This window comes from Falco biarmicus, chromosome 6, assembly GCF_023638135.1.
Source record: "Falco biarmicus isolate bFalBia1 chromosome 6, bFalBia1.pri, whole genome shotgun sequence".
Lineage (NCBI taxonomy): Eukaryota > Metazoa > Chordata > Aves > Falconiformes > Falconidae > Falco > Falco biarmicus.
The window spans coordinates 82,422,383-82,434,518 of NC_079293.1; the positions used below are offsets into that span (position 1 = coordinate 82,422,383).

Here is a 12,136-nt window from a genome sequence, read left to right on the forward strand (position 1 = left end):
CATATCATATTATATTCCTAGGCTGAACTGGCCGCATTAGTGTGCACCAAGACATTTTTAGATTTTTCCTCACAAATCATACTACCCTTTAAGTGTATATTGCATTCAATATTTTTACTTTACAAAGCAAAAGCACAGACCTAACAAAAGCAGCTCTAGTGAGTTCCAAGATTCAGGGTTGGGTTTTCCCTCCTTTTATTCAAATACAATAAAAAAAAAAGAAAAGTATACCATGAAAGGTATTTAAAGTGTTGAGATTGAGGCATTTTAAATATGGAATTTTTCTTCTAACAGATTATAATCCAGAAGATTCTGCTCAAAAATGCTTGAGAGCAGGAGAGTCTCTCCAAGAGCATAAACAGAGAAATGCTGTACAGCTATTGACATTTACAATGGCACACACAAGGAAAGTTAGAGGATTTCTACTGAGTCAGCCTCAGGCTCTGACTTGGTGCATTCAGAGCACCTTTTAGGTAGAAGCTCCAATATTTAAATCTTAAATCACAAAGATGCACTAGCTCTGTATTAAAGAACACAAAAGCTACTTGCTTCATCAATACGTAAGACCAAATAAACTTGAGATCAGTCTTTTCCTATGACCTTTCAGCTGCAGCATTTAATATTTTCTTCATTATAACACGAAGTAGCAGAAAGACATCTTACTGAAGTTACAAATTCGATGAGAATACAACATTTTTAAGGAAGCAGGTATTAATCTAGCTTAAGGACCAAGGCAGGGAATGTTTTATATTTAAATATGATACAGTACTCAAAGAAAAATCAGAAACATTACCACTGCTGTTTAATATCCATCGTAAGAAAAAAATCCAACCTTCTGTATATGGGATATTGATTAGTAATACTTGTAACCAGAATCCTTCAGTGTCACCTCAATAGAAACAGGCAGTACCATATCCTCACCTGTGCTGTCAAAGCTGTTCTCTCTTACAGCTACCAGTCTGCTTCTTCTCTTTATTTTTTTCCCCTTTTCCGCTGAATTTTCTGTTTCATGAGCACACTCCAGATGAAACCACAGAGACACACTGAAGCCTTCAGACATGTGTGGCCAACAGTTTTGTCCAACTAAAGGCAAGTGAATTGGGGCTACATGCCAAGAAGAAAGCAGCTGATGACTCAAGTTTTCACCATCTGCCTCTTTCTTACTCTGTGAAAGTTTCACTCTTTTTAACAGTCCAGGAGTTTTGCTGTTGGAAGTGCCAGCAGGTTTCTGCGAAGAGTAACTAGTGAAATTTGTGCCATGTAGCAAAGGGAAGGCAAGGTACTGTAAGGGGTTCATATAAATATTAGTTTCTATAATCTTCAATACACCCTTGAGTAGTATCTCCTAGAAGAAATAAACCAAACAAATGAGGGAAAAAAATATCAAACTGTTTACACCATGTAGTCAAGTGTCATTTAACTAATCAGAACCCCACTCTTCATTTAAGTTTGGATTCATGTTTTCCCCAGAGGTGGACTTCCACATCCAAACTGACACACGCCTACAAAGCATCAAGCAGTAACTTCAACAGACTGTGGCCCACAGCTTTGGGGACTTAGTCAGGGCAGACCAATCTTCAAGTTACCATGCACAAGAATCAGCTGAACCACAGCAGGTGGTCATTGCACAATCTTATCTCACATTTGTTACATGCGAACAGTTCACTTACACCTCAAAAGACCACAGCTTTTGCCACAGGTTTCAGGCTGGTTAAGCATGCACACACAGGATATCACTTTGTTACTGCAGAATCACCAACTAGCTGAGCCCTAAAGCCAGGAAGTTTCTCTAGTTACTTAGCCAATTACTGCAAGCTACCTTCAAAAAACTGACTTGTCTCCTTGTTTGGTTTGGTACTATTTCAGACTCCGCAGTATTTTTTATTTCTTTCCACTTGTTTTCTCTACAGACTCCCACACAAACCAATAGATAGGTATTTCAGTAGTATATCCCACACAAGCAGTAGTTTCCAGACTTACACAAACCAACACAAGACAGTTTTGAAGGTAATTCCTGCTGCTAAAGCATTCCTGAAATAGCAAGATGTTTTATAATTTTGAAGGAATTACTTGAAATTTTACAGTATTACAGAGTTCCACCATCTATAACCACGTCAGTCTCCTCAAGAGGAATTTTGTTTTCTTGTGCTGAAGAAAGTTCCCAGGACTACAGCCACACTTCAAAACTCTCTTTTCTAATCTTCTATTTCTTTTTCATGTTTTGGTAATGAATTCTTCCAACAACAAAATTTTATTTGCTCTGATGCATTAGAACATTACTGTTAGTCTCCTCTCTCCCCAAAACTTTTAGACAGAAAAGGATATTTTTTTCTTCATTTTTCTCATTAAGTCTCTAAATTCTGCTGTGTGCTACTCCATACATACCGTACAAGGTGTCTTCTCCAAAAATATCCTCAGAAGAAGAGTTAGCTCTTCTGAACATGTCTGTGAACTCATCAAGGAAACTAACAGGTCTACCAGCACCATCTGACATGCTAAAAATAAGGAGACAAAATTCTTGAAAAGTATTTTTTGAAAGCTTTAAAAATTCATATTCCATACTATTACAAAGAAAGATTAACTTGGAATTCAGAGTGTTGTGCAAAACCATTTCACATTCAGGAAGCAGTAACAATTACAAGATGAATCCTAGAGAGATCCAATAGCAGTTCCTGACACTGTCATTCAAAATTTCATTGAACGCATCTAGAAGGCTACACCAAGCCTCACTCCTAGGTTTGCAGCATGGAGGCTGAAAGTCTGGGAACCTAGCATCTACATTGCAAAGGCTCTCCCCACAAAGCCAGGGATCAAAGTCCTGGGATGGGTTTACATCATCTCCTGCTATGGGGCAACCTCTTTATGTGAGGCTGCCTTAAAGCAAGCATTTAATTTGCTTCCACGTTCTTGGATTAGCTACCTGTTTTCAAAATAGAAGTAAAACTCAATCAAGAGATCACTAAGACTTGTGTTACAAATAAATTTGAAATAAAGCTTGTGCTGTGATGCAGTCTGATTCAATCAGCAAGATAGCTGCTATTTTTCCAAACAGTGTTTGTAACACCGTTTCCCTAGTGTTTGTGATTTCAAGTATTATTTTGAGATCTGTCAGCATGTGTTTAAATAACAGATTTCCACTAGCTCAGAAATAACCCTGTATCTACATTGGATACCTGTCACAAGTTAAAGCAGCAGCTGCATAAATTCACATATGCCCATGAAATTGCTTTGTCAATTTTGCATTTGTATTGTGAACTAAAACTGAGTGTCTATAAATTAATAAAAAATATTTAAGTTACTTAGACCTTGAACTCACCAAGAAATCTAGATTCTGTTTGTGTCAGTATGTTGAGAAATCCTCCCAAAAGATGTTTAACAGCTCCCTGTTAAAAAATATAGGGGAAATTGGTATCTGCAACATACATACCAGCTCAAGAACTAAGAATTTCTTTCAATCAATTCTTGTCTACTATTGATTTCAAATTAAAGTCAATTCCAGCTACTTTAATTTATGGAAATATTTTTTATATTTGCTAAATCTACATCTTAAAGGTAATTGAAAAATCTAGTTAAAGATAACTCGAATTGTCTAAATTGATTAATTTGATAGATTGCTCTTTCTAAACTATACTGAAGAATGAGATTATTTGCAATTATTTAATATGTTCAGAAAAGACAAATACATGTATACTAGCAATTTAAAGCTAATAATTCACACAAAGAATTGGAGTACTGAAATTTCCTTCCCTGTTTTTGGTTTAAGCTGTAAAACACTAACTTTGCTTCTTAGTCAATTGATTATATAAAAAGCACTTTAAGCTTAAATTACTTAATCTTACTTTCCTCTTTCACGAAAGAGGCATACTCAATTTAGTTATTAAAAGGCAAAAAGAGAAGCTAATTATCAGAAATTCCAAAGGATCATGAGGACACTAACATACACATAACTAATTTCGAACAAACTTACGGAGAATAAAAGTATGAAATATTTGAGATACATCACAGAGCTTCTCAAACCCCATATTAAATACACAAAAATGTAGAATGTTCACATACATACTTATACAAGAAGATATTTCCTTTTTTTTTTTAAACAGCCTGACAGTCATTACATCTGTATCTATGGCTCTGGTGATTGAACATTCTTGATAAGGTAAGGCAACTGTGAAACTCAAAAGCTTTGTAGGTCAAATATCTTTCAGTAACTATAGTTTCTGTTAAATGCAACACAGCTGACAACATCATTCATTTACATTGCTTCAGGTGTTACAAATGTCATAACAAGCAAGAACACTTCTGAGGTCACTCTTAGGTATAGTGGTACTATAAAAATGAAGAAAGATATACAACTGTAAGCTGTTGCCTTTGTTTAATAACATTTTTACCTGTTCTATAAGTACAGTGGCATTTCTCTCCTTCTGGCTGATGATTTTCAAGCAGCTTTGGAATACATGAGCAAGCACATCTAAACTTGCATTACCAGCTGAAAGCAAGTTTAATTCTAACATGCAGATTTCAGGATACATTAATTCTCCTTGATTGATGTTTTCAGATAGGTCATTAAAGTAACCTGAAGGACCAGAACATCCTGGTTCTGCCTTTGTGTCTGCTCCTGAAAGAAAATACTTGTCTTACTGAAGCTTACTTAGCTGAATACAGTTTGCATGATTTAAGCAGAACACTCAAGCACATGCTTTCTCCAACCTTCTCATAGGTACAAAACAAAAATAGTCTTCAGAAGTTAGTATCATCTTCTATTCTGCTTCATATTTTCCTGCTAATACAGAAGGGCAAGGATGCAGTTTCTCCAATTACATGTTCTTAAACTATGCGCCTTCATTTCCTGGGAACTGGACACACACAGTAATGTTGAAATATGCAATTCATGAAACATGACAATAAAATAGATGTAATAGAACCTCAAGCATCTACACAGAACACCAAGCCTGCCCAGAAAGGAGGTTAAAATTAATGATTTTCTGTTAAAATGTCAGGGGAAGCAGTTATTTAGTTAAGTCAAAAAACACACATGGCAGAATACCTGCAAGATAACCAAAAAAAGTAAGAAATCCCCACATTTAAGCCTCTCCACTAACATCTTGGAGAGACTCTAAAACATTACTTAAGTTACTTGGTATAGAGGTAAGTTTCATGCAAATGTTTCATGGAAATATTACAGGCTAAGCTTTTAATCCAGAAATGGTTTTTGAGTGCTGTGTATCTGTTGATAAAGCCTAGTTACACTGGTAAACAACAACAGTTGAATGCAGTTGTATCAAAGGCCGTTACTGCTCAGGCTGACCTCATACAAGAACATAAGCATCCAGATGTTCAGCACAAAGAAAAACATTAAAGCAAATTAGCATTCAGAATTTGTTACACAGAATACAGCAAGAGATGTGCACCATCAGTCACTGAATGAATATAAAAGATATATTCTATCATCAGGAAGCTATCACAAGCCAAATAAAGCACGTGATTAGGAAAAGGCAGTACAGATACACCAAGGGCAAATAGTGCTTGGCAAAGCTCATCACCTTCAACGGCAAACTAGCCTGCTCAGTTGATAAGGGGCAAGCAGTGGACATGGTCTACCTGGACTTCTCCAAGGCTTTTGATATGGTTTCCCACAGCCTCCTCCTAGAGAAACTGATGTGTTATGGTCCAGACAAGTGGTCCATGCAGTGGGGGAGGAGCTGGCTGACAGGCTGCACCAAGAGGGTGGTAAATAGCTCCTTTTCAAACTGGCAACCTGACACAAGTGGGGTCCCCCAGGGATCAGTATTGGGCCCAACACTGTTTAGACCTGGATAATGGGATCATGTGTACCCTGATCAAGTTTGCCAATGATAAACTGAGTGGGGAAGTGGATGCTTCAGAAGGGAGAGCTACCCTGCAGGAAGACATGTTAACAAGAACCTTATGAAGTCCACTAAAGGCAAGTAAGGTCCTGCACCTGGGAAAACATAATCCAGGAGCGCAGCACAGCCTGGGATCCACCTGTCTGGGGAGCAGCTCTGTGGACAGGGACCTGGGGGTCCTGGTGGACAGCAAGCTCAATATGAGCAAGCAGTGCGCTGCTGCGGCAAAGCAAGCCGTCAGGACGCTGGGCTGCAGCACCAAGGGCATCACCAGCAGAGAGAAAGAAGCCATTATCCCACTCTACTCGGCACTCGTCAGCCACACCTGGAATACTGTGTTCAGTTTTGGTCCCCGCTATACAAAACAGATGTGGACAGGCTGCACCGAGTCCAGAGAAGAGCCACAAAGATGGCCAAAGGCCTGGGAAGCCTGCCGTGAGAGGAAAGGCTGACAGAACGGGGTTCGTTCAGCCTCGAGAAAAGGCGGCTCAGGGGAGCCCTTATCCCTGTGTTCCAGTATTTAAAGGGTGGCTACAAAGGTGGAAGACTCCCTTTTTACAAGGAGTCCCATAGAGAAGACAGGGGTAATGGGTACAAGTTACTCCTGGGGAGATTCCAATTGGACACAAGAGGAAAATTTTTCCCTATGAGAGCAACTGGCCATCGGAATTAATCTCCCCGGGGAAGTGGTGGAATCCCCAACACTGGACAATTTCCAGCTTCAGTTGGACAGGGTGCTGGGCCATCTGGTCTAGACCATGCTTCTACCACGAAAGGTTGGACCAGATGATCCTTGAGGTCCCTTCCAACCTGGTATTCTATGATGTAATTAGATGACTTCATTTTTACCAGTTATAATATTCAATTTAAAAAAAATCAAGCATTGATTTCCGAACTACTGACAAGCATCTCTGGAAAAAGTTGCTTCTAGACCACAATAATACATTTGAACAACATGACTTTAGAGCAGAAGTCACATAAATCAATACAACCAAGACAAAACAGTTCCTGTAACACTCAGTAAGAATATGCATCATCTCTCCATCTGTAACTGCACACTACTAGAAATAAAAGACTTAAACTGCTTCCACCTGTTAAAGGTCTTTGATGCTCACCTTTCCTTTTGTCCTTCTCAAGTGAACAAGCTTTGCTAGGTCATAAAGACTGCTTTGTATATTCAGAAAGTTCACACTTACCTTCATTCTTGGTTTCACTATCATCAGGGTTACTTTCACTATCTGCTTCATATCCTTCCTCTTCAGCAAAAAGTTTAAGACTACAGCACTGTGATTCTTCAGTTTCTTCAGAAATATCTCCAGGTTGTGACACAGGCTCCTTTTCAGCATAGTGGATCTGTATAAGACATCAGGCAAGTTTACCATCTTTAGTCAGAAAAGCAACTAATTTAGAAATTTCCAGATGCCTGTTTTCTCCAAGCCCAATGGTAAAAGGAATAGATTAATCACATGCTTTCAAAAACACTTGATATATTTTTTAAGAACACTTCTTTCTTACAGAAAAAAAAAAAAATGATTTGGCAAAGATGGATTGTTCTTGCCAACTACCTGACCAAAGCTCTGATAAGCAGGTGGCCAATGCATTAAGAATAACTGTTTCCAAAAATCACTATCACTATAAACATGCACCTTGACTTTTGCTCAAAAACCAAGATGTGTGCAGCCACTAAGGTCAGTCAACATCCCTGTTTGAAGCTCTCCCTTTAAGAATTTGTCACAGTGCTGTGGGATGAAAGAGTGAAGAGAACATTAAGTTTCAGGTATGTCCATGAAGCATAACACAGCTTGCTCCTTTCTGGGGTATGACTCATCTCTGAGAAGTACATGTGGGGACTGTATCAGTAACCAGCATTAAACTTACATTCTTAGATAGGAGAATCAAGAGAATTAATCTTCAACTGCCAGAGCAACCAAACAACATAAACCTGACTGAGGACACCTTGCTGTATTCAGAATTAGACTACTGTGTTGGTGTTTCATACCTTTTCAGTTTTTTCTTCAGAATGATCCAGATCAGCAGAAAAAGTGCCCAACGCAACACGAAGCAGTGAATCAAACAAAGGCTTTGCCAAGTCCGTTTCTATCACTTTTGATTGAGCAAGTTGCTCTCTTATTTGAAGTAAGATATCATCCACGCAGGTGTTCTGTGGTTTGGGGAAGACAAACATTTTGATTCATGTTGTTCTGCTTTGGCTAACAGAAATGGTCTAGTACTTTCATTTAAGAACTTCCTCTTCCAACTACACTAATCTGACTTCTCAACTAAAGCCATCACATTTCATCTAGTTTCTTGCAATAAGAAAGATTTATCGTGTTTGTCATGACAAGAGATTTAGTTGGTTAAGCAAACTGCACACTAAAAAAATCTGGCAACATGCTGTTTCTCAAGCATTCCAAGCAAAAGCACTGTTTCAAAAACAAACATTTCTGAAACAGGTTCAAGAACACAGTGCATCCAAACCACACCACAACATTAGGAGTTAACAAGACAGAGGGTAACATGTCCAAGTTCACAAAAATAGCAAGTGGCCCAGACAGAACCCCAATTTCCAGTTCTCTCCTGTACCTAATACTTCCTGCTTTTGTAACAAACTGTCAAGTAAAAGTCAAGAAAGCAATTAAAACATTAAAGCACAGTGAAGGTGTCTTCGTTAAATTAACAGCTTTTTGTGGAACATTGAATTACTTCACCTTTAAGGTTTAAGTAATAGTTTTTGCAGGTGTCCTTTCAGTACCAGTGCCCTCTAGTATTCCTCTTTCTCAGGCACCACGCTCCACTCAGAACAATCATCAAAAATGCAGTATTTAAGTAACTATGTCTAACACTCACACCTTGCCTATGCAGCTTTCAGTGTTCCTCTGCTATACACAATCTCCACTGAATACTATTTCAAAAAACCCAAAGACTCTCCTATTGCTCCAAACCTACCAGCTCAGAAACCCTCTGGAATATGTGAGGCTGGACAAGCAGACTACACAGGGGAAAAAACACAACAGAAAAAGCAGGCCATAACTGACCAGAAAAAAAAAACCCAACACAAAAACAGGTACTGTCAGCCAGCAATTCATAGTTGTTAACATCTACTACTGCCTTTGTAGTCAGAGGAAACCATCCTTTTCCTCTGCTAGGGGAATTTTATGCAGAAAAACAGAATCTTCATCTGCCACGATCACAGCCTTCCCTGGGATTCAAGATACACTAATTCAGAAAACAGCATTTGATGTTGAGTTCAACCCTTAGCCATATTGTCAGCGCTGGCCCAAACCATAAGAAATATATCAAAAATAAACCAGAAATACAATTCAAAAAAGTAAACAAGGAAAAAAATAAAATCTCATCTGGCCTAGATTGATCTGCTACTCTGGGAGGCTCTCTCCCAGCCCCCAAGAAGTAGGGAATTGGCATGAACAGGGATCCAACCCAAAAGAGCAGAGAACAAAGATCACCTTGAGAACAAGCAGAGGGGTACAGTATCCTTACCAGCATCTTACCAAACACAAAAAGTGACGAGTTGACACATGGGAAAACGCCTCCCCAGAAATAGCAACTGCCAGTTTGTTCATCCAGCCACACTGATTCTTTCGTGCCTGCTGACCGCTACCCTGGCTACCGAGCACATCATTTAACTGTACGCTTTCAGTACTTCACAAAAAATATGGTACCATAAGAGCACAAGCTTATTTTTCATCCCTAAAAAGAACTACTTTTGACTAAATTACTGTTAAAATAATACTGTATGTAACAAATATGAGTAAAGTAAGCTAAGGGAAGTTGCACAGTACCTGATGAAACATCTCCACTTCCATCTTCTGCTGCATGGTGCTTGCACTGTGTAGACAGATGGTCAGCAGAGCTTCTAGGAGTCTGATACCTTGAAGTGCCCACTCAGTCTCTTCTCCTACAGTAGCCTTTAGCCCTTCAAGACTGGCAACCGAAGTAACTGAAGCATGTTCCCTACTCAAAGTGCTGTCACAGGAGACACATTCAGGCACCAGCTGTTCTGCACCAGCAAGACTGTCAGCACTATCAAGCTCCGATTGTGGCACCTCCCTTCTTTTAGCCAACTGAAGAGTCCCATCATCCTTGTTGAGAAGCTCACCATGAGGACTCCCATATGAACTTCTGCTTTCACTCAATACTCTTTCCCTCTTTTCTTGCTCCTTTTCCTTATTTTTTGCAAGTTTCTCAATTATCAGAATTAGTAATCTGTGGCATGCTTCAAAGCCTCCTAGTCTATGGAACTGTCTCTGGAAAACTGAACTATACAAATAGATGCAACGACACATGGACCAAATATCTGCAGCCCTGTGAATATGTTCCAGAGAGGGCAAAGTAAGGCTCTCCAGTGACAGATAGGGCAATTTGTGGCCTAATGGCTCACTGGCTGTGCTGTCATATCCTGATGTATCTTCAGAGTCATTAGCTGAATCCAGATCACCATCTGCTTCTTTACTTACACATAAAAAAGCAACACAGAGGAATAGGTTTATTGTGTTGACATGTATGTCTTGGCACACAAACTTTTTCTTTTTTGGGTAAGCCTCTTTCAAGCCAGCATAAAACTTGCTTAGGCTTTGAGGAACTTCTGAAACGGCATGCTGGCTACAAAGAGAAGCAGGCAAGTCAGACGTAGACTCCTTTGGTTCACTGTTCAGGCCTTCCAGTTCTGGCATTGCTTGGTCTTTCTGCTGATCACCAAGGCAGAGTATCAAAGTCTCTAACACTTTTAAAGAATGGCTTCTTAAAGCATCTAAGTAATTTAACTCAGTCATTTGATTCACTCCATTACAACTCAGAAATAAGTCTCTAATTACCCTGCAAGAGAAAGCATATAAGTTACCTTATAAATTAGTCACAAATTCATGTAGTTCAGATTACACATCCAAAAATAACCCTGTTCTACACACCTGAGCAACACCAAGGACCGTTCATGTTTACAGTAATCTCTATGAATTAGTGTAAACTGTAAATTAGAGAAGAGGAACTTGTCTGCTGTATTCTAGAATCCCAAGTAAGCATCATCCATCTGGTAGTAGAAAATTCAATTTTTTGTAAGATGCAATACAGGAAATATTGATTTACCTCTAAAATTTAGATCAATGATGTATGACATTCAGTCCTGTCATTTCACCAGAAAGCAGAGATTCCTTCTCAAATAAACTTGAAGTTTTAAGACTTTTTACTAGCTATGTCTATTATTACATGGACAATGTATTTCAAGACAGAATTCAGGAAAACTTTCCAAGCACAACTTCTTATGCAATTGTTACAGTAGGATGTCCAATGTTAAAAAACCTTTCAGTGTATTTGTTTCCAGGTATGTCTTCCCCTCCTTTCTACTCCAAGTATTACACTGAGTTCATATAGAATTTGGGGTAAGGATTTGTAAGCGTCTTGGTGCACGATATTTGCTTATAGACATTCACCTTCCTTACCCTCCCATCTCCTTCCTACAGGGTCAGATTTTTAGTTTAACCGAGTTACACACTCTAGAATCAAATGAATCATTTACTTGTATATTCCCATCTTTAAGTCAGAAGGAAATAGGCTAGCTTGCCCTTTTTTAAACCTCAATCTTATTTCTCCTGCCTCTTTGCCATTCAGTGCACTTTCAAAAATTAATGGTTCCTAATACAGTTTAGGTTAGGGTAAGAGTTAAAAATATTAAGACTATCGTTTGCATGACCTGGAATACTGATCTATTCTTTACAATTGCCCCAGATAACCCTAATAAATTCACTTCCGTTCATCAGGACTCCAACAGAAAAGATCAGAACCTTTCTTGCACAAAAGGACACATTCATATTTTGAATAAGCTTTGAATATATATTGTATTACACAACTATTTCATCAATTCACTAATAAATAGAAAATTTTCCATTTCATGCCTTGGAAGAATGTTTGTACATTTGTTTCCTTTTAAAAAAAAACCCTATGATTAAATGAACAGGATTTTGTAAATTAGGAAACTTACACAAGTAACATTAAGAAACTTAAGCAAGTAAACCTCTCAAGCCTTATTTTTGAAAGGTGGCTGGTTTCTAAGAAGACCATTCTAGAAGGGAAAGGGAAACAAATCAGGAAACTATCCCCACAGAACAGTGACATGTCAATCCGTACAACATTCCTGACTGACTTTAGCATGAGGAATCAAGAGGCAAAGAGCATGTCACATTGTACAAAGATTTTTATTTGTTTCTACACATTTTGGTTTGTTAAAGGCCTAATCCATCAGTAGAGAGCCCTCACTTTCTGGG

The 12,136-nt window shown here is 38.6% G+C and overlaps 1 protein-coding gene across 3 annotated transcripts in view; it reads right to left on the bottom strand.

Annotated features, from left to right (window-relative positions):
* The window catches only part of LYST (lysosomal trafficking regulator), a 96,739-nt gene that overhangs the window by 49,273 nt on the left and 35,330 nt on the right, over positions 1-12,136 (bottom strand). For all 3 annotated transcript variants that reach the window (XM_056342888.1, XM_056342887.1, XM_056342889.1), the window contains exons 6-12: positions 9,662-10,694; positions 7,861-8,022; positions 7,058-7,214; positions 4,386-4,612; positions 3,317-3,383; positions 2,386-2,495; positions 922-1,345 (exon numbers count right to left, since the gene is read on the bottom strand). In XM_056342888.1, the coding sequence (XP_056198863.1) occupies positions 922-1,345; positions 2,386-2,495; positions 3,317-3,383; positions 4,386-4,612; positions 7,058-7,214; positions 7,861-8,022; positions 9,662-10,694 (2,180 nt within the window). The remainder of the gene's footprint in view (positions 1-921; positions 1,346-2,385; positions 2,496-3,316; positions 3,384-4,385; positions 4,613-7,057; positions 7,215-7,860; positions 8,023-9,661; positions 10,695-12,136) is intronic.